The 23,553-nt window shown below is 41.4% G+C and overlaps 1 protein-coding gene across 2 annotated transcripts in view; it reads left to right on the top strand.

Moving 5' to 3' along the window:
- CDKL1 (cyclin dependent kinase like 1) overlaps positions 1–23,553 on the top strand; it is a 56,472-nt gene that overhangs the window by 25,620 nt on the left and 7,299 nt on the right. For both annotated transcript variants that reach the window (XM_025444146.3, XM_035719929.2), the window contains 5 exons: positions 4,827–4,948; positions 16,539–16,611; positions 19,021–19,111; positions 19,725–19,925; positions 22,584–22,666. In XM_025444146.3, the coding sequence (XP_025299931.1) occupies positions 4,827–4,948; positions 16,539–16,611; positions 19,021–19,111; positions 19,725–19,925; positions 22,584–22,666 (570 nt within the window). The remainder of the gene's footprint in view (positions 1–4,826; positions 4,949–16,538; positions 16,612–19,020; positions 19,112–19,724; positions 19,926–22,583; positions 22,667–23,553) is intronic.

Here is a 23,553-nt window from a genome sequence, read left to right as displayed (position 1 = left end):
CGGTCCTCTTCCTTTCTTGCTTGCTCTACTGGGAAATTGCATCTACCCATGGTTTCACTTACACTCATGCTGATTCCCCAGCTTTTATCTTCAGCTCCGACTCCAGCCAACCTGACGACTCTGCTTTGTTCTCTTGGAGTCCCTGCCAAGCCAACCTGCCCAAAACAGTGGTTATACCTCCCTCTCCCTCATCCTTCACCTCCAGTCTATCACTGCATCCTGAATATTCTTTTTTTAAGATATTTTTATTTATTTATTCATGAGAGACAGAGAGAGGTAGAGACATAGAGGGAGAGGCAGGCTCCTGGATCCTGGGATCATGACCTGAGCTAAAGGCAGCCACTCAACCACTGAGACATTCAGGTGCCCCCTGAACATTCTAATAACAAAAATATGTCTCCCAACAGTGCCTTTCTCACCTCTTCCTGCCTCTGCCTGGTTCAAGCCACCATCTTCTCTCAGCTGTCAATGGGGTCTGCCCTGGTCTTCTCTCACCATATTGCCTCCTCCAAGCCATTCTGTATCTGGCCACTCTAGGGAGCTTCAAAACACCTAAATGGTATTATCATATCACATCTTGCTAAAATTCCTTCCAGTAGCTTCTCATTACACTTAGGATAAAGTGTAAATTTCTTAGCATGGCCCTCAAGGTCCTACAGGACTCAGCTTCTGTCAGACTGGCCTCAGTTCCATGCACTTGACCCTCAAGCCACACTGTCTTTCAGTTCCTTAAGTGGCCTAATTCCCCTTTCTACCTGGAAAGCCACCTCTCCCACCACTCCTGACTTTCTCACCCTCCAGGACTCAGCTCAAGGCCACTTCCTCAGGAACAGTTTCTCTGAGGTAGCCCAATGTCTTCTATATGCAGAGCTCTTCATGACACTCCTTTGTTTAATGCCTGAGACTTCTGCCCCATTCACCAATGTGTCTCTAGAGCCTAGAACAGTGCCTGAGGCAGAGCAGGTGCTCTGTAGATCTTTGTTAAATCTTTGTTGAGCATTAGCCAGAACAGGGAATGACTTCCAGATATTTGCTACTCTGGAATGTGTTCTGCTCACTCAGAATTCTGGCAGCCTAGATGCAGTGACTAATTAATTTAAAGTTTTTTCTAATTTAATATTTATAAATCCTAATTAGAATTTAGTCTTAGTGATCAACTTTTCTCAAGTAAATTTGTTCTGAAAATAAGTGGAATAATAAGTGATTGGCCATTTTCTATTATATACAAGTTATCTCTTAGAGGGGGTTAGGAGAGATAAGCAGTTTAAAAGTCATGCGACCTGTATTGCTGGAAGTGATTTGACAATATACATCACAAACCTTAAATGTCTATATGAACCTCAGAGCTGGCCATGATATGGTAAAAGTACTCTCATGCTCGTGACACAGGTGTAAATATGAATGATCCTTTTGGAAAGCAACTTGGCCATCTCTAGAGCCATAAAGTTGTATTTCTGGTGCTTCTAGATGGTGTCTACCTAACTTCCTCAAGGAGATCTTCCCTGGACCACTCACCATCCACAAACTAGGCACCCTTTAACTTGCTTTTGGTACCATTTATCATATCTGTAATTACTTGTTCAATATCTACTCTCCCTCTTAGGTTCCAAGCTCCATGAGGGTAGGGGCAGGGACTTGCTTTATTTGTCTCCATATCCTTAGGACTTTATGCACATTAAAATAAATAAGTAAGTAAATGTTGAATACACTGAATAGAGGAAAATAAAAATAGATCTACCTCCCAATAATATTAGCAGTTATCCTTCACGAAGAGCTGTGTGCCTGAAGCTGTTGAGTATGCTTTATGTGGCTTGTCATGGCAGCCCTTTGGCTTCCTACTCCTGCGGATGGAAATTAAGGGACAACATTATTCAAAGTTAAGGTCAACCAGCAAGTAAGTAGTTCATCAACATTTTACTTACACCAGCCACAAATTGGAAAAGAAATCTACATGTTATTTGAAGAGAATATCTTACAGTGACTACGGTCAGGTTTTCCAAAGGTGAATAGTAATAGAAAAATGGGTGTAGTATATTTACAGACCCACTTGGTTCAGGGGATACTGTTGCGATGGTGCCCTTCACCTTTTGTGGGGTATCCATGCTTCGGTTCCAGCACTACAGTTGTTTTAGTTCGTGCTAGGTGTGGCAGAGCTAGGGGGAGGAGGCTGGACAGAGAAAGTGACGTCTAGATGAGGGTGTGTTCCAGAGAGACAATCAGGTGAACAGGTCCTGAGAAGAGAGGGAGCATAGCCTTCAATGGACTGAGAGAAATTCACTGCATTTGATGGGAAGTTATGAGAGATGAGACTAGAGACAGAAGCAGAGTCCAAATTGAGAAGGCCTTTGGGTTTTACCCTGAGGTACCAGTGCCCTGCACATCCAGATGTTACAGGGTGGAGGTACCAGTCTTGGAATCCGGAGAAAGTCTGGGTATTCAACTAATAGATATATTTGTACTTGTGCTTAAAAGGTTGGCTAGAGATATAAGGGAGGACTACATATGGAACATGGAAAAATAAAAGAATCTAAGATTTGGGGATGCCTAGGTTGCTCAGTTGGTTAAGTGTCTGCTTTTGGTTCAGGTCATGATCCCAGGGTCCTGGGATCGAGCTCTGAGTCCCACACGTCCAGCTCCATGCTCAGCAGACAGTGTGCTTCTCCCTTCCCCTCAACACTCCACCCCCTCAACACTCCCATCTCTCAAATAAAATATTTTTTTAAAATTTTTTTAAAGAATCTAAGATTTGAAAACTGGACCTATGGACAATGATTTTTCCCAGCCTGAAAGCAAAACTCTTTTAGTTGATTCTGTCATCATGCTGCCACTTAGCCTGTTTGAACTGGTTTTTTGCTTTCTGTTTGAGACATCTAAGCTGATGCAATTCTTTGGTTTGAGACAGTGGTCAAATCTATCCTACTGTTCTGGAAAATGTTAGCTCAGGCTAAAAGTTTCCAGGTACGATGACATAAATGTGGGGTTTGTAGCTTCGAGTGCCCTCTGTTCTAAAGCCCGCATGTGACTAACAGCCCTTAGGGTATCGTAGCTGTTTTATATTTGTTTCATCATATGTACTATCTAGAGGAGGAATTTCACAACTTGAAGATACAGAGGGATTTTACAAAGAAAACGAGAAAGTAACTGTCTTATTTAGTATTTCTTGCTGGCCACTTCTCTTCTCATTGCCGGCACAAATGTGATGCAGCAGGTAGTTCAGAATCTTCACTTTTTTTCCTTCCACCTTTTACTACTTATGAAGTATCTGCTTGTCCATGATTAATACTTCCAGTTCCATATTGAATCATCTGGAGAATTTTGAGGAAAAAGCCAGAGGCCTGGGCCCTACCTAAGACCAATTCAGGGTCTCTGGGGATGGGGCTTGGGCATCCGTAGTTTCTAGAAGTCCCCTTGTGACCCAGTACAAGTTATCTGTTGCTTTGATGGTACATAACCTCCCCGACACTTAGTAGCTCCAAACAAGAATGATGTTTTATTTCTCACAATTCTGTGGCTCAGTGGAGTGTTCCTTCAGCTTGTCTTGCCTGGGTTCATTCTTACAGCTGAGTATAGGTGGGAGTTGGCTGGGGGCTGAGCTCAGCTAGGATACCTGGACCTCCCTCCTCTTCAGGTACTTCATCCTGGGCTTCTTCAGGGCTGAATCTGGGGCCAGGGGGTGTCTTGTGCTTTGCTTTGACTGCTAGAATTGAGGCAGCAGTAGTGTCATCTGGCTTCTGACACTAGGTCTTAAGAAACTTACGGCTTCCTCTTTTGTTTCTTAAACTGCTGCCTGAAGGCCTTCACACCCTGAAGGAAGTTAATCATTTTGTCTCTCCTCTCTATAATTCATTTGCCTAATTGTTGTCCTTCTGATAGGATTATGGACAGAAGGGTCCAGGAAGCTAACTACAAGATTTATCCTTGGCAACACAAGATTGATTCCTGACCTCTTTTTTTTTTTTTTTTCTCTAGATATACACCTTCAGGCACATAAGATTACAGTCTTCCTCATTCTTCTATTGTGGTTTTTTAAAGATTTTATTTATTAATTTATGAGAGACACAGGGAGAGAGGCAGAGACATAGGCAGAGGGAGAAGCAGGCTCCTTGCGGGGAGCCTGATGCAGGACTCAATCCCAGGACCCCGGGATCACAACCCCAGCCAAACGCAGACACTCAACCACTGAGCCACCTGGGTGTCCCCTCATTCTTCTGTTTTAAAGTGTTTCATCAACCTAGGAAACATGATTTACTCATTCATTCAGAAATCATTATCGAATGTCTGTTATGTGTGAGGCCCCATGCTGGGACTTCAGCCACATCATTTTGAGAAAACAAGAGAATTTTGAGGTCATGATACTTATTTTCAGTGAATTGTATCTATTGTATCTGTTGATAGCAGAAGACATTGAACAGTCAAATGAACTATTACTTAGTAATTCTAAAGGATCACCAAGGAGACATCTTTCAGGGTGGGCTATGAGGCAGGTAGGGACGCCGAACCAGTCTGGGGAGATTCGGGGACACCTCCTTAGGAAGGGACATTTGATCTGAGCCTTACAGGATAAGTTTGCATTAACTAAAAATCACCCTGTTTCTGGACTTCTTATCTCTCTCTTTGCCTTCACCATCCGTCTGGGTGAAGCTGTCATCATTTATAAGCTGCTAATGAGCAGCTCCTTAAGAGAAGTATGATCATTGTCTACAGTCTCCTTCAACCCAAGGCAAGAAACTCCCTAAAGGACGAACAGCCCTCTTTTTCTTGGATCAGAATTAGAGAAAGCCAGACTTCACAGCCTCAGCTTAGCATCTTGTTTTTTGTATTTTCAGCAACTCAAACATCCCAACCTCGTGAACCTTCTCGAAGTCTTCAGAAGGAAGAGGAAGCTTCACCTGGTGTTTGAGTACTGTGACCACACGGTTCTCCATGAGCTGGATAGACACCAAAGAGGGTGAGTAATCATTCCTTACACACGAAACACAGCACCACACACCAGGATTTAAGATTTGCAATGGCTCTTTTGCAGACCAGGCAAGAGCAGCCAGTGTTTGCACAGCATTCTCTGCTGCTGGGCTTGACAGCGGAAGAGTTACTGAAAAGGTTGGAAATGAGATCATAACTCATCATATTCACAAAAAAAGCAGCAACATTGTTAGGTTGAACTTGGTTTCTTTGTTATATTATCTGTGTCTCTGAGAAAGAAAAGGAAGACTATTAGTTAGTCATGCCTGATTAGGGAGTTGTAAGGACTTGGAGACTGAAAGCAAGAGTCCAAAGACAACAGCCAACAGGAGGTTTAGGCTAGAACGAACGTGACATTTCATTCAGAGCAATCCGGATATCTGGTCTGCTGTATTGATCAGGAATTCTTTGGTGACAAGTGATAAGAATCCATTGAGGCAAGGGTAAGTGAAAAAAGAATGTGGCAGGAAGGATGGGCAGATTCTGGAGGTTCTGATGATCTTATCACACATCCCTTTGTAGCACATGCAGCTGCTTTGTGTGTATTACAAGAAGGCTTGGTAAGCAGACAGGTTTGTCTGGAAAAAAAAAGGGGGGTGGTGGTGTGTGTGTCCTTTCCTCTGGTGAGCAGAGCATAGGCTAGATTTTGGTGCCTACCCATTCCTCCTCAGCTGGATGTTTCAAAGGCAGAGGACCATCAGTGGTGGATTTTTTTTTTCTCTCTCTCTTCTCTATTCTGTCTTCATTCTACCTTGCAGATGAGTCTTATAAGGAGGATTTGGGATTTGCAAGTGGCATGTGATGGAAGGAAAAAATTGAACTAGGAAGCATGGCCATAAGGCCATGTAGCCCTGTGTAGCCCTGTGTAGCCCTTCTACAGGGAAGTAGGACTTTTAGCCCTACTAGAGGAAAGTCCTAGAATGTAGCATCTGCTATAAAGTTCAGTGGAAGACTTACTGCTTCAGGTTCAGGCAATGCAGCTTACCCCTGGGACCAATCACTGTGGCCAGATGGAGAGGCTAGAATGATTAGCAGGCCCTGGAAGATATAATTCAAAGTGGGGTCAAAGATCACCCTGGAGGAAGTGGCCTTTGAGTTGAATGGTGAGGAGGCTTAAAACAAGTGAGCAGAGAAGGATATCTCATCCTCTCCTTTTACTGGGCTCCTGGGAGCCCAGCTTTGGCTGGGGATAATACGCAGAGTGGCATTGGATATCAGAGGGGTAGAATGGCGCCCCATTCCTGCTTACATTCACACTCCAGTGACTGGAAGCTGTGGCTCTTTCAACAATGCTTTCGAGCCCTGACCAAGAGCTTCCGCTTTGCCTGTGGTGGTACTCATATGATCAGCCATGATATCCAGGCAAATAGGATTAAAATGTCTTGTGGTTTGTAAGTGACCATGGCATAGGCTTTTGGTATTAATTTATACCGCCAGAGAGGGCCAAGAAAACAGGCATCTCCCTTCAGAAAGTCACTGATACAGAGAAATCATGTTCAAAGGAGAAAACATTTAATATGTTGATATTTGCTCATTTGACATCTTTCAACTGACACTTCAATTAAACCTATTGGTATAAATTATTCCTGGCTATGTGGTACTAGGAAGATGTTGCAGGTAGTCTGACTAATCGTCTTAGATTGAGTCACTTGGAAAATACTTAGAAACACTGATTAACGGGGGGCTGAAGGCAGGTGAGAGTGAGTAGTTTTCTGGCATATACTTTGAGCAAAAGGAAAAAAGGACAAGGTGAGGAGTGAATAGAGTTTTGAAAGCAGGTGTTTTTTTGTTTTTTTGTTTTTTAACTCCACTGGCTAGAATATGTGATATAGTTCCAGGAAATAGAAACTACTTTAAAATGGAGGTGGATAAGGGAAATGGAAGACCAGTAGATATGTATGTGGTTAAGTATAAGAAACATTTCCAAATGACAATGTGCCATGGTTTGTCAAATATAAGATTGACCTAAGGAATGCTAATCAATGAGCAAAATTGAAAAATAAGATTTATTCTAAGCCAGATTATATTCATTTATTTTGAAGTTTAAAGGTTTTTTTTTTGTTGTTGTTGTTAGTTTGTTTTAAAAATAGAAGTTACTTTCCATTATACTATTTGGCAATTCTCCAAACTATTTTAAATGCTATTTCAAATTTTTGCTTGTCATTGTTAAGGAATAAATGTCATTAAGCCATATCAATTAATGATTTTGAAATTCATAGGAACATTTTTTTTTCTCAATTAAGGAATCTCATACAATAAAATAGCACTTTGTGGGACGCCTGGGTGGTTGGACATCTGCGTTCAGCTCTGGGAGTGATCTCGGGGTCCTGGGATTGAGTCCCACATTGAGCTCCTTGTGTGCCTGCTTCTCCTTCTGCCTGTGTCTCTGCCTCCCTTTCCCTCTCTATCTCTCATAAATAAATAAATAATAAATAAATAAAATAAAATAACACTTTGTAAGCACATTCCCAGTAAAAGTGGGTTGGCGTCACATGTGTGACCTTTGGCAAGTTGCTTCCAGGCACTCTCACCTGTGAAAATGAGTTTAGGACCAGATAGAGTTGAAGGGGACTTCCAGGTCTGTGATGCTGTGAATTGTGGATGTGATACCCTAATGGTCAGAAGACTGCTGTTCTCCTCAGCCTCTGTTAAACAATACCAACAAAGGAGAGTGTGCTAACGCCACTGTTTTCCCATCCTGGGGTCAGGTGAGGTCCTCCATAGGGTGGTACACTTGGCCCGAGAATGTCCTGTGATCACTTTATTCGTGTATTTCTGAGTACATACATTTCTAAAATACAGAGTGGATCATGCCAGTCCTCTGCGTAAAATCCTATAATCAGAAGGTAAAATGGCAGGCTCATGGTGAGTGGCTGTCAGGGATGAAGATAGGTATGCATGGAAGCAGATTTTAAAATCAGTTTCTCTTCAAATCATCTTTCACACCACCTGCTAAGCATCCTGATTCACCATGGTATTAGCAGCAGTAAAATGGGCACTATCAAACAGAACTATCCAGAAACATTTATTTCCAATTCAAAATGGAGCTGTATATTGTGTTTGTCATAAATCCACGTATTCTCCTCTACCAGATAACTATGATTGCAAAGTAGAGCTTTGCTTTGACATCTGATGGCAGGACGATAGTAGGCTACCACCCTTCTGTGGTGGTACAGATACACCTCAGATACAACTCATATGACTTCTGTGTGGTGACTCTTTTAGCTGACACTGAGGAGTCAGGAGTTCCTTTCTCTAACATCCATCTCATCTTCTGGGATTGTTTCCATTACATACCCCATTTGCACAGGAAACTATAAAATCTTCAAGGGCAAGAGCTGGGCCTTCCTCCCCTGTGTATCCCCAGCATCTCGTAGCTTAATTCTTGGCACTTGGTACAGCCCCAGTACTTGTTGTGGAATGACCAAGTTAGCAAACCAATAAACTGATACTTACAAAATGATTTTGAAGAAGTGTAATAATAATAATACTGTTTTGATGATTTTTCCTTTTAAGATAGTTATGTTAATTAAAAACTCTAAAACCAGCAGCCCTGGTGGCTTAGCGGTTTAGCGCCGCCTTCAGTCCAGGGCGTGATCCTGAAGACCCGGAATCGAGTCCCACATCAGGCTCCCTGCATGGAGCCTGCTTCTCCCTCTGCCTGTGTCTCTGCCTCTCTCTCTCTCTCTCTGTCTGTGTCTCTCGTGAATAAATAAATAAAATCTTCAAAAAAATAAAAATAAAACTCTAAAACCTAATATTGTCAAAGGGAATTATCCGTACACTGCTGTAACACCCTGTCCAGAGGGCAGTGTGCTATCATGTATTAAAAGCCTTAGACATAATCTCAGACTAAGCAATTCTACTGCTAACAATTTACCATGAGAAAATAATTGAGGACATGCATGAAGGTTTAGTTGTAAAAGTGTTTATTGTTAAAGGATTTTTAATGTTATTTTTTAATTAAAAAATTGTTGTAAATAGGCTGTACACCCAACACGGAGCTTCAACTCATGACCCTGAGATCAAGAGTTGCATGCTCTACTGACTGATACAGCCAGGCACACTGTTAAAGGATTTTTTTTATGGTGAAAACATTGGACGCAACTGAAATGTCCAATAATAGAGGATTGGTTAAGTGAATTATGGCATATCTTTACAATGGAATACAGTGGAGCCACTAAGAATCATGCTTATAGATAAAACATACTTTGAAATAGAAAAATGTTCATGAGTAATTGCAAAATGAATAAAAATGCTATAATAATAATGTATTCATTTTCATAGAATTTATATATAGATAGAAAAAAGAAAAATAATACACTATTAATATCTTAATAGTGATACTGTTGAGTTTTCATTGTAATAGATATTCTTTATTTTATGTATTTTATATCTCTCCATGTTCCATTTATCACTATAGTAATGTTTTAATTAGTAAAATAATAAAAATAATTCTTGCCAAATCAGACTCAAAGATCTGTCTACTTTGAATCTGAAATGGACGCTAATTCATAACTTTATTATCATGTCTGTCACTTCTTGGACTCTTTTGGAAAGCTTTTGGAGAAGATTCAAATTCATGTCGCTACTAATAAGCAAGTTTATGCCCCAAGATATATATCCTGCTACAGTGACATAAATATATATCCTTATAATTCCCAGTGCTGTGCTCATATTGTTTGTATTTGCTCTCAAAACAAATGTATTTCCATTCCTTATCTTCTGCAGAACTTAATACACTTTGTACTTATTATTCTTTCAACTGCTGGTCTCTCCTCTGTCAAAGTTTGGTAAATGACTAGTTTCTATATTCCCTCCTCATTTTTCTACTCCTCTGTAAGTGCTACCAGACACAATACTGATTCTTTTCCATTACCCCTGGGTCTGCCTCTGACTCTAATACAGTTTGTGCAAAGGACATCTGGTGGGAAAAGGCTACTACTGCATATTTTCAGTTTTGGGCAGTGGAATTCCACAAATTTTATAAAAACACTAAAAATCTCTCCTTTTTTTTTAACAGAAGTTTTTTTTAAATTTTTTTATTTATTATTTATGATAGTCACACACAGAGAAAATCTCTCCTTTTTATGGGTGCCTGGGTGGCTCAGTTGGTTAAGTGTCTGCCTTCAGCTCAGGTCATGATCCCAGGGTCCTGGGGTTGAGCCCTGTATCTAAACAAGGATTCTGCTCCTCCCTTTCTCTCCCTCTGCTGCTCCCCACCTTGTGCTCTCTCTAATAAATAAATAAAATCTTTTAAAAAATAAAAATCTCTTTTTAGATCGAAAGTGACATACTGTTTGTTCCAATGATGTTTCAAGCAACACAGGAACATAAAAATAAAATAAACAGGTTGAGAAATTGTTTTCTAATTATTTTTCTTTACATATCTGTATTTAAATGGATTGAATTCTACCTCATACAGTTATGCATTTTTTATTTGTATTCATTTATTTTTTAAGATTTTATTTATTTATTCATTAGAGACACAGAGAGAGAGGCAGAGACACAGGCAGAGGGAGAAGCAGGCCCCATGCAGGGAGCCCGATGTGGGACTCGATCCCAGGTCTCCAGGATCACGCCCTGGGCCGAAGGCAGGTGCTAAACCACTGAGCCACCCAGGCTGCCCCAGTTAGGCATTTTTTAAAGTGTATTCAGGAGCTGTCTCTCGATTCTAAACATCAACTTTTGTATTTTTTTAAATGGCTGCATGGCATTCCACTATAGAAAAATACCACAATTTCTTTATTCAATCCCCCACTGATAAATATTTAGATTGTTTCTAGATTTTCTCTATTACTAACAAGACTACAATGAACAACCACTGGCATAAATATTTCTATCGATAAATTCCTAAGAACATATTATTTCTCTAGGAGCTTGGTCAGTCCTTGCTTCCCCATCTTTGTTGTAGCCTTGTGTAGAAATAAAGCTTTGATGAATGTTTTTTGGCTTCTTGTACTGTCTCACATTAGAAGAGCAGTAGCTGGAAGGATGGCTGAAGTGTTAAGAATGCTGGAAAAGATCTATGTTCTTTCTTCATTGTCTCTCCCATCTCTCATGTATCTGATGATATTTTTAAAAATGAGTTTGATCTCTTCATTATCATACAGCAGTTGTTTATGTTTCTCATTTCAATTTTATTATTAGGACATTAGGGTCACTGTATAACCTTTACTCAAAATCTTGGAAGGGAGAGACAGAAGATTACTTTCTGAGAGTCATTTTGTGAAACCAACACATCAGGGCAGAGGTAAACTTACATCAGGCAAAGCAAAACATGGCTGCTGGTTTTTTAGATTGGACTGATTGTATGTTTTCTCTAATGTCAAGACCCCCCCAATTTGGGGATGGATGTAAGTAAGGAGCTCAGCCTAATGACAACAACCCAATTGCCTACTTTCCCTCATCCTGAATTTTACTTATACCATTCTGATTATAACTTGACTTTGTTTATGGAACAGCCTACAAGGAAAGCATGAGCTGGTATGTGAACATGAATGTGGACTCTTCCAAAGCTTTTTTTAGTTAAATATTTTCATATTTATTTGAGACAGTATAAGGCAGAGGGCATGGTGATGACTTCAACATCACCCTGCAACATGTTGAGCAGCCCTCAACATGCCTGCTCTTGCATCATGCTATTCCAATCTGGATGGGTTGTTTTCAGTACCTGGAATGTCCTTATCATATGACATCTCCCTTCCCTGTCCTCCTGGACATTCCCATCACTTCCCTCTTGTGTGTCAGATGTCCAGTTTTCTCTGTTTCCAATAATCTTTTTTTATAGTTTACTTCTTTGGTGGGGTGCATGGTCCAAGGGCTTCCTGAGAAACAACGTAGGAGAGGTTTAAAAGAGAGTTAGATTGAGACCTTGCACTTGCATTTTAAAAAAACCTTTATTTTTTCTTCCAATCTGACCAATACTTTGTTTGGGTAGAGGTTGTATGTTTGTTTTTTGGTAAAATATAATACGCCTTCAAAAGTTTGAAGGCATTTTTTTAAGTGCTTTCTATCTTCCAGTGTTAGGAAGTCTGTTGCCGTTCTATTTTCCACTCCTTTATGAAGTCCTGTTTCTTTTTTTTTATTTCCTGAAGCTCGGGGAACACTCTTTGTTCACAGAATTCTGAATTATAAAAATCATGAGCCTTACTTTTCATCTTTTATGCTGGCACTTGGTGAGCCCCTTCTACCCAAGAAGGAAAATTTTGAGCTATTACTGATGTCCTATCCTTTAGTTTCTCTATTTTCTTGTTCTGGGTCTTCTATTATTTGGATTCTGGATTCTGACTGGTCCTCTTGCTTTTTTATAGTATCTTGTTCTTATTTCATGGATGCAACAGCTTTCCTTTTCTCTCTGAGAATACTCATGTTTTTCTTTTCTTTTCTTTTTTCTCTTCTTTTCTTTTTTTACAATCTTGAGGTCTTTTATTTTCTTTACATTTATCATGCCATGAATTCATAGGGAATGGGTTCCAGCAATTCAGACTCCGTTCCATTAGTTCTCACAAAGTGTGCTTCTCTGGGTGGGGGAGGCTGGCACTTCTGTTGAACCCAAGTACCTTTCTCTTTGGTTTCCTTCTTTTTCTGATCATTTTCCTTCACACATTTCAGGAAGCAGTCTTGGAGTCTTGGCTTTTTGAGTATTTAATGTGCTCAATGCGTACATAAATTCTCTTGGCAAGAATTTGCCCTTAACTTGTTTATTTACAACAATGCCAACAGCATACTGAGAAACATTGTAGACTCTTCTAGTTTTGCCGTGGTAACATTTGTGTGGTATTCCTTTTTGAACACTGCCCATTCCTCACAATATCATCTTTCTTGCAGATTCACATGTATGTGGCCAAAGGAACAACTCCATGTTTTTAAAAGGCCTAGAAAACATATAGTGGGTACCTCTCTTTCCCTTTGTGTTGGTCATTTTGGCGAATTACTGGAAGATGGCAGTTCTGGCTGAAAGGATTTTTTTTTTTTTAAAGATTTTATTTATTTATTCATGATAGAGAGAGAGAGAGAGGCAGAGACATAGGCAGAGGGAGAAGCAGTCTCCATGCTAGGAGCCTGACGTGGGACTCGATCCTGGGACTCCAGGATCATGCCCTGGGCCAAGGGCAGGTGCTGAACCGTTGAGCCACCCAGGGATCCCCTGTTTTTCTTTTTTAATGCTCTCTTCACTATCCATTGTTTCTGTTTCTCTTAAGTTGCTTTTTTCTGTTGGTTTTGGCCTTTACCTTTCTCATTTGAGGCTTTTCTTGGGCATAATATAGACTCTGGTTGTCTGCCCATGGTTAAGAGTAGGGTGCTGTTGGAAGCTCTGGGCTTCACTGTGGGGTTATCTGGCTGGTTCATTTGATGGGTACCCCAATGTCAGAATTTTCAGATCTTTCCTCCTGAGCTTCCCCCAAAAAAGTCTTCCAGTATTTTCCTTGGAAAGTGAAGTCTGACTGCCAACTTTGTCAGAAGGTAGTGAGGGAAAAAGGCTGGGGAGTCTCAGCATTAGTATGTATGTACATAATCATTTAATCCTCCATTTTTGGAACAGTACTCATGATCTCAGCTATACCAAATGTTCTCTATGCTACACTCTTCAGAAAACAAAACTCTAGCCTTCTACTAGGTAGGGGAAGGAGTGCTCCCTATTGGAATAAAATGGGGGAAGGGATCTAGGGATTTGATGGTTTCCAAAACAGATTTTCTACACTCCCCCTTTGCTCCCACTTCCATAGCAATCTTGGTGGCCAGTTTCTGCACCTTTGGAGGATTCTTTGGAATAAATGGATTGCTCTTCCACTTTCTCCTCTTCTGGCTTAGGTTTCAGCTTTCCAGAATCTGTTGCCAGTTTTCATTCATCTACCTGTTTTCCAGATTCCAAAATGTGTTGCTATTACCTCTTCTCCTGTTCTCTCTGGCCATGTAGGTTTTGTCTTGAGAAAAAAATCTGTCAGTGTATTCATAGTCAGGTTTGGAGATGGAATGAAATTAGATGGGTTTGTTCAGCCCAGCGTCTTAATCCAGAAGTCCTTGAAACACTTTCTTCTGTTGGCTTCAGTGACACTGTTTTCCTGAGTGTTACTGTGTTTTCCTCCAGGCTCAACCCTAGTCTCTTGCTGAATCTCTCTCTACTTTCTGAACTCTACCTGTTGTAGGGCCTCAGGACTTTGACCTTCTCTCTTTTTTCTGTATTCACTCCTTAAGTGGTTTCATCCAGTCCTTGGGCTCCAAATGCCATCCATATGTTTAGGCTTCCCATATTTATATTTCCAACCTTACCTTCCTTGTGAATTCAGAACTGCCTACCCAGGATATCCTTTGGATGTTCAATAAGCATCTCAATATATCTACCCCTCCCTTCTCAAAACCAGCTCTTCCCTCAGCATTCTCCTCAGGAAAGGGACCCACCATGGACCAGCTACTCAAGCTAAAACCTTGGCATCATTCCTTGATTCCTCTCTGTCTCTCATATTCAATCTCTTGGAAAATCCTGAAGACTCTACTTTTAAAATATAGCCCCAATCTTGGCCCTTCTCACCACTGTAACCACTACTTCAGTTGTTGACTTAAGCAGAGAAGCTTTCTGGAGCACCCTGTGTAAGAAGGTGCCCTTTCTGGCACAGTAGCTTCTGTACGTATGTGTATATCCAATTCCAGCCCAACACCACAGAACAGATTCTATTTTTTTTCCTTCCATATTCATAACTCCCTTCTTCAGCAGCCAAAAAACTTGGCTCCAATCATCATCATCATCAGCCAAAAAGGATCTTAGAGATAATGTCTGAGGCCCTGGCATTTCAAAGAACCGGGGTAATAAAGAAGTGAAATGAGCAGCTAACTCAGGATGACACTAGGTGGTTTTGATGTTTGAGGATTGTGTAATAATGAGCTCAGCCTTAGAGAAGGATTAATAATATGCTATTATAATTTACTTTTAAATGCTCCTTTTGCATAATTTCTTTTGGGAAATGTTTTTAGAGTCTAATGTGGCCCGGCACTGATAACCTTAAATTAATGTTTAAGTCACTAAATAATCAAAATATGTTCCTTTTTTTTCTGGACAAGAAGTGGAGGCCGGGGGAAACATTTTCCCTAAAATGTGCCTCATCTTAGTTGTATTTTTCTAGGCCTTCTTTCTAAACAGGTAAGTTTTCCTAGCATTGTACCTGTGTAGGCACTAGGACATGGGAGAGAATTTGGAAAGAAGCAAATTCAGGCCTAGGGATGTGGTTCTGGACCAGAAACGTCCCAGCTCTTCTTCCTGGCAGTGGCCTCTTTGTTTCCTCCATGTTGGCCCATCCTCTGTTCAAGCGTCCTCTGATCTTCTTGAAAGGATTTCCTGAACATCTGGTCTGTGACAACAGTGGCCTTGTAGCCCCTTCCCAGAGCCTAGAAGTGACTTGTTTTGGTCACTTTAACACAACTACCCAAGAGCTTCCTCCCTGGTTTACTTATTAGTTCTGCCTGAGGATCACAACACCATTGTTTAATGTTTATTTCATAAAAACAGTTAGTCCAGCTGGTGGGTGGGGGGTTCTAAAAATACTCTGTAGTCATTTCACTCATTGCTCAATATATTTTTTAAATGCTCCCAGAAGAAGTACCTTTTCCTTTAAAAAAGATTTTATTTATTTATTTGACAGAGAGAGAGTGTGTGTACAAACAGGGGGAGGGGTAGAGAGAGAAGGAGAAGCAGACTCCTCACTGAGCAGTGCCTGACCAGGGCTCAATCCCAGGACCCTGAGATCATGTCTTGAGCTGACGGCAGATGCTTAACCAACTGAGCCACCCAGCTGCCCCAAGGTGCCTTTTTCTAATTCACGTGAAGGATCTGCTAGGGCTATTGGTTACCTAGGTTATATAAGCTGAGTGTCAGGGAAGAAGTGCTGGGAGCAGTGGCACCAAGTTTAGACACTGTGAGCGAAGACAGAGCAGAAAGATGGAGAGTGGGATGCACCTAGCTACCAGAGAGAAGCAGTGTGGGGAAAGAACCAAGATGCCCATGTAAATTTTAAATTATTATTCACTTTTGTTACGTGGTGTGCAATGTAGACCTCTATCAGCAGTAAAATCTTTCATTACCTAAAAAATTACTGCCTGGGGAGTCTGGAGAAACCATGTGCCCATGCATGAAAGATGAATTCTGTCTCAAGGCATTAGTTTGGGCAACTTGGAAAAAAAGAAAAAGAAAAAATAGCAACATCTTTTATACTATCTATTAACTAACTTTCCATCAATGAAAAGCTTCTTGTGGAAATGAAGCTCAAATTAGCAGGCGGGTTTCCGATGGCATCACAGGTGTTTGAGGTAGGTGGACATAAATACTTGTGGAAACCCCATGAGTCTTCATGGTCTCTTCCTGTAGAAGGAGATGTTTGTATTGCTGTTGTATTTACCTCACCATCCCTAGAACCCAGCGGTATGCTGAGCCCATGTTCTTTACACTCCGGACCTGCTCTGTGCCTTAGATGACTGGATGGATATGTCACTATTTAAGCTTGTCTTACTTTCTTTTTTCTATTTTTGAGCTGAATTCCATGGCTACACTAAAGAATGTGTTTGTGTCGCTTCTTTATTTTTATTAGGGTACCAGAACATCTTGTGAAGAACATAACTTGGCAGACGTTGCAAGCTGTGAATTTTTGCCATAAACACGATGTAAGTCTCATGATCATCCTTGAAAAATCAGAAAGCTGCCTTTAAGCTGAGGTAGAGCCTTTGTACAAAATTTATATCCTCCTTTTGTGGATATAGGTTTTCACTCTAATCTTCAGAAGCCTGGTTGTGGTCAGTAGAGGCTAAAAATACCAATCTAGCCATTCTTGTTCAGGTTACATAAAAGATGTGTTTTTATGATTTTAAGGAAGAAGTTACAGATTTATACTGATGAGCAACTACTCAGCTTTAAAGTAGAATCCCATTCGCTTGAATTCTGTATTGGTCTGGGACCATCAAGATGCTTTGGAATCGGGGAGGGGAACCCCAGGTGGCTCATGCCTTTTGAGTTGCAGTAGGTGGAGTCCCAAGCACTATGCTCAAACGTTAGTGTCTGTGTTGGTGAGATATGAGCACCATGTCTGGAGCAAAGCAGCCCAGTGGACACCTCTGATACTCCTGGCTATAGCGAGGCTGGGTAGGAGGCACAGCAAGCTGCTACCCATGAGATGAGTTGCCACAGATACTGGAAAGGTGGCTGCTCCCTCCAGTACGACACTGCCCACTCCCTGCACACAGAAGCTAGATTCCAATATTAGAGCTTCATTTTGGCCACCAGGGCAGCTTGCCTGCAGTATGTCATCTTATCTACTGCCAGGGTCAATTTAGCTGGTGGGGCTAAATCCCCTGCCCTGGGCTGTTCTAAATGATTTTTTCCTGAAGCTGCCTCCTGAGAAGTAGAAAATATGAAAGTAGCCAGCACTTCTCCCTAGTGAGCCTCAACCTAGCTGAAGGCTACCATCCTGGTCAAAATGCATGGATTCTAGGTTATGTGGACACCTTACATTGCTATTTATAGCAAGTGAAGGTTAGCACTTTCCTGAAAGCAGGTTTTAGGATTCAGGAGCAAGAGAGACCTCATAAAGGCCCTGGTGAAGAAAATCAGATACAGCACATACCACTCACCGTTCCTGGAGAGTCCCTGAAGCTCTGGTCAGCCACATGTACTGATGTTGGGGAGGATGCAGAAACCTGTGTAGAATTCTCAGAACAGAATTGGAACACATTCTAGCTTGCAAGTACTTCTGACCGTCTGTCATCGTGATATTCATGGGTGTACCCGTTTATAGTAGTATGTGAAGCTGGTGATAAAAGAATGGCGATCTCAGAGCCATTAATTGCTGAAAACCAGATAGATAGTAAAACAAATAATTCAGAAATTGTCTCTCCCCCAAATTTTCCAGAGTAATACTCATGGGAAAACACTGTCACTGATCTCCCACCCTGTAAGTCCTTTGGAGGGAGAAGTAGGCCAAGCCCAAGAAGAACCTCTGTCCTCTCTCCAAATTCTAGAAAGTCAAGAATACCCCAGGGTTTTAGCTGCAAGCTGAAGAGGGTCTCCCAGATTCCAGCAGTATCCAACATTCTTCTCCAGAGAGGAAAACGCTTGGAAGAAGGAGTATTAGGAACCCTCAACAGGATTTTGACCCAAATGTTGTTTTTATGTAATCTTTAATTAGGTTGTTGATTTGTTTTTTGCCAAGAGAATTGTTATTTAATAAGAAAATCATGTGAAGAGTCATAAACTTTCTTCTAACATTAGCCTGTTAAACAATGTCAGCTGGGGTTTGGAAACCACAGGTGACTGGAGTCTAAATTATGGAATGGGGGCCACATCCCGTGGGGGTGGATGTAGTTCTAAGAACACTTGTGTGTGGGACAGAGCTGACATCTAGCGACTCTCCCCAGAGGTTAAGCACTGCCTACTCTGTTTATCTTGTCAGGACGAATGTCAAGAGCTGGAAGGGAGGTCTCTTGGCAAGCTCCTCGTTCCCGCCCTTCTCTTCCCTAGCTTATCTCAGCAGACCCAGGGCTTGTCCTGTTTACCAGGCGGACCGTGTTCTGTTCTCACTTAAACAACTGATCTGTGAATTCTGCTTATGCATCAACTTGCAGCTCCTGCAGCCATGATGCAGGCCTCGCCCAGAGTCTTTCACATTTTCCCTTTCATCTAGGGTTACCAGAGTACGTACAAGCACCAGTTAAATCTGAATTTCAGATAAACCATCATAATTTTTTGGTATAAACATGTCACGAAAACTTCATGGGGGTATACTTATACTAAAACCTTACTTGTTTATCGGGCTACCCTACTTTCATTTTTTTCCATTCTTCCTTTTTGGTCCTTTCTGGGCCCTTTAGGAATTTGGGATGATTCGGGCCATAATGAATATGGTACTAGATTAATTTTAGGCTGCAAAATAGCAAAAATAGCCAAAAAACTTTTATCCAAAAGACCAGTAAGAGGTTTTAATGATTTCTCAAATGTCTGTGAAATATTCATGAGTTCATAATCCCGTATATTATAGTTGCTCCTTGATAATCTGTTTTTGTTTTGATTTTTATGAGTAGTGCATACATAGAGATGTGAAGCCAGAAAATATCCTCATCACAAAACATTCAGTGATTAAGCTTTGTGACTTTGGATTTGCCCGACTTTTGAGTAAGTATTGATGTTTCCTTAAGTAATTGTAAAAGACAGAAAGATTCTTTATATGAGAAAGGCTCTAGATGCTATAGAATGCTACTTTTTATATATTTTGGGCTTGAGCTTGCCCTAAATTACAATTTGTAATTACTGAAAATATGTAGATACTTATAGTGTTTTAAAAATGTATGCTATATGTAAATTATACCACAGGAAAGTGGTTATTAAAAAATATATTATTCTCCTGGTTTCTACCTTTTTTTTTTTTTTTTTTTTCACTAAGCTAGCACTTCTCAGAAGTACTATTTTAGAAGAGTGGTTTTCAACTTTGGCTGCGGATTAGAATCAACTGGGGAAACTATAAGCTGTAACTATAAAAACTATACTGATACCTCCCCAGACTCTCCCCCAAAATTTCTTGTTTCACTGGGCTGAAAGGGGCCCAAGCATTAGTAATTTAACAAATACTGTATTCCAACTGATTTTGATGTGCAACCAGTATTGAGAAACCGTTGATTTAGAAAAGCCATAAGATGGGACACAAGCTTGATTTCTTAGGTCTTCCCCCCCTCTCAGTTTTGATTCCAGTATTCTGTTGTTCTATTTTCCATGTGCCATCACTGGCCAGCTGGACCCAGTGACTACTACACAGACTACGTGGCTACTAGGTGGTACCGCTCCCCAGAACTATTGGTGGGGGACACACAGTATGGCCCCCCAGTAGATGTTTGGGCAATTGGCTGTGTCTTTGCTGAGCTGCTGTCAGGGGTACCTCTGTGGCCAGGAAAATCAGATGTGGATCAGCTCTATCTGATTCGGAAAACCTTGGGTAAGTAGTGTTTTTGTCATGCCTTTTGGGAAACTGAATAGTTTTACCCATGTCGATATAGGACAGAGCCAAGTTCCCAGTCTCATTCAATGCTATTTACAGTTACGAAGGAGGGGTACTCTAGGAGCCTTACTTAAATAATTTCATTAAAGGTGTCCACATTTGGGGGCACCTTACTGGCTCAGTCTGTAGAACACATGACTCTTGATCTCAGGGTTGTGAATTTGAGCCTGGAGTTGGGCATAGAGATTACTTTTAAAAAGTGTTCACATTTGTTTTAATAAAAAGAATTTTAACGATTGTGAGTTCATACTAATTGTCCAAAAGGACACAAGGTTCTCTCTTCAGTATAGTTTGGATCAAGTTAAACTCTGAATAATAATCATAGCAACAATAAAAGCTTACATTTCTGTAAGGGCTTAGCAGTTTACAGAATGCAACTGTGTTGTATTTCATTTGTTATGATATAGTAGTTCGTTCTTTGGGGATCCTTCCCACTAGCCTGCCAGGCTACATTGTATCATTCAGATGCCATAGAAGAAGATTCTAAAACCTTCTATGTGTCAGGAAGAAAGGCTGGATCTTCTGGTGTCAACTATTGTCTTTCTATTCTTGCCATATGATGGGGAAGGGAAGAGGAGGAGAAGAGAGACTTGGAGAGGGATCGATGAAAAGATGTATATATAAGCAGTGACTGCTCCCTTCAAAAGTCAGGGAGTTTAGGGACCCCTAAGTGGTTCAGTTGGTTAAGCATCTGTCTTTGGATCAGGTCATGATCCCCGGGTCCTGGAGTGAGCCCCACATTGGGCCCCCTGCTCAGTGGGGAGTCTGCTTCTCCCTTTCCCTCTGCCCCTCCCCCTCCCCTTGCTCATGTGCTTGCCGTCCTATTCTCTCTCTCTCTTTCTCTCTCTCTCTCAAAAAAAAAAAAAGCCTAAAAAAAGGGAGTTAAGTTACTACTCCCCAGTTTAAAGCAAACTTCCTCCTCTAAGCTCTTGCAGCACCTGCCCTCACCCTGTCTTGTCTTGTGCTTTTATCTCCCAAAGATCCTGTCAGCTACCTGAGGATGAGCTAATGTCTTACTTTCTATACATCCTCCACCAGTGTCTGCACACAGTAAGCTGTAAGTCTTTGCTGACAGGTTTTTTGAGTGACCTGTAAGGCACCTTGGAGCACTTCCAGGTGCAATCAGCATTCCTTTGCTGTTTCCGTCAATGATTTTAGGGCACCTTCTTCATGTCCCCGCTTCCAGCACTCCGGTAGAAGAAAGTTGTGTGTGTGTGTGTGTGTGTGTGTGTGTGTGTGTGTGTGTGTTTAAGATTTTATTTATTTATTCATGAGAGACAGAAAGAGAGAGGCAGAAACTTAGGTAGAGGGATAAGCAGGCTCCCTGCAGGGAGCCCTATGTGGGACTCGATCCCAGGACTCTGGGATCACGCCCTGAACCAAAGGCAGATGCTCAACCACTAAGCCACCAAGGTGTCCCTGATGGAAGAAAGTTATTAAGGTACAAGCAGTGTAAAAAAATTAAAAAAAAAAAAAAGGTACAAGCAGTGTGCTCATGATGAAGCTCACTGAGATCAGGAGCAAGGCAGGAGAGAGTATATTTTGGCCACTTGTACAAAATAGAGCAAGACAGCAGCTTTTAGATTTCAGTAAAAGATATAGTTCCAAAACCAATCAGTAAAATTAGGCAATTTGATATCCTGGGATAGGAACTCCAGTCCAGTCACAGCATTTCCAGGGCTCTGGTTGGGAGGTTTTGGTTGTTCACTTTGTTTTGGCAAGAGAGCCTGGGTGTGCCTTATTCTCTGAACAAAATTGCTCTTCACGTGTAATACCTCTAGAATTTTACACAAGGGTGATTTTAGCTGATTTGGCTGAAAGGTGAGCCTCACATAACCCCCCAGAATATAGGAATCCCTATTTTGTTTCATTGAATCAAATTGTAACTAGTTTCTAAGCAGATAAAATGGGATTTCCAAGTGATTACTATCTGATGAAACAAGAAAAGGTGGTTCCAATTTGGAAATGTATTCCTTTTAGCTAGATCTTCCATGACTGACTGAGTGACCTACCTACCTTCCTTCCTTCCTTCCTTCCTTCCCTCTCTCTTTCCTTCCCTCCTACCCTCCTTCCCTCTATCCCTCCATTCCTCCTCCTTCTCTCCTTTCATCCCTCTTCCTTCCTTCCTCTCTTCTTCTTTACCCCACTTCTTTCCTCATCTATTGATAGGCACCATTCTAAGTGCTAGGCCAAAACACTTTCATATCGATCCATCCAAATTCAATTAATATGATTTTGCTTTGTAGTTGTTGCATTTTCGCTATTTTTTAAACAGGCATTTTTTTTATTTGTGTGTGTGTATATGTGCCTCTGAGCCATTTGGAATCCTCAAATACCCTGTGAGCCCCTGAAGGGCAAGAAGCTCTTGCCTCCAGTGTCCATGCATGCTGCCTCCTGTCCACCTGACACAGTGCTCAGTCCCCTGAGGTCTGAGCACATGCTGTGGGGGGCTGCCTCAGTGCCTCCGTCTGCCTGGAAGGGCAGACTACAGCCTTAATTGGTTGTAGATACAGAAACAGCACCGATGGAGGGGAACCATAGGTCTGCACTTGCTAACTGATCTCACTTTACCCACCTCTTTCTTCTTGTCCGAAGGAGATCTCATTCCTAGGCACCAACAAGTATTTAGCATGAATCAGTACTTCAGTGGGGTGAAAATTCCAGACCCTGAAGATATGGTGAGTGACCCACTTGGAAAAGAGCTCTACCTGTTGGCGCCAAGGTTACCAGGGTGTGTAAGTGGTGACCATTCTCGTTACCTGGGGAGTTGCAGGGCTAGCTAGGCTTTGGTAGTTATTCACTGGCCTGAGCCCTGTGGCCCACTCTGCCTTGGAAGGTCAGTCTCAGAGTGAGAAAGAATGGTGGGGCAAATTGGCTCCAAAGACCATTGCCTCCAGTGAGAATTTAGAAGTTGCTGATAGCAGAGGCACCTGGGTGGCTCAGTGGTTGAGCATGTCTGCCTTTGGCTCAGGTCATGATCCCGGGGTCCTGGAATCAAGCCCTGCATCTGCATGTCTGCCTCTCTCTCTCTGTGTCTCTCATGAATTAATAAATTTAAAAAAAAGAAGAAGAAGAAATTGCTGATAGCAGAGGCTAGCCAGCATGTGGGACAGAAATGCAGAAATGCAGACCTTCTTGCTCTAACCTCCTTTGTTCTTCATCATTTCCAGCAGTTGAAGCAAGGTAGCTCACACAATGACTTATCCAGGAAAATCCAGCATTGCCCAAGTGCCCCACTCCACTGTGCTCTTACTGCCCAGACCATGACAGGAAACAGTGATGAACTTTCATGGCCAGCCTCATTTGGGTACCTGTCCTCTATGAGACACATTATGTCTTTATGAGAAAACACTCAATTTTTTTAAAACTAAAAAATTTAAAATGTGCATTCTCTTAACCCACTTTTGAGAATTTATTGCAGTGAAACCATTAGGGGCATAAATATGTGGTATTCTTCAATAGAAATTATTTCCTTTAGTGTTCCATCAGCAGGGGATTCATTAAGTAAGTTATGGTATATTCTTACTATAGAAATACCACATAGCCAGTACAAATAATTAGATTT

Source organism: Canis lupus, chromosome 8 (genome assembly GCF_003254725.2).
Source record: "Canis lupus dingo isolate Sandy chromosome 8, ASM325472v2, whole genome shotgun sequence".
Lineage (NCBI taxonomy): Eukaryota > Metazoa > Chordata > Mammalia > Carnivora > Canidae > Canis > Canis lupus.
This window is presented reverse-complemented; position numbering and strand designations above follow the sequence as displayed.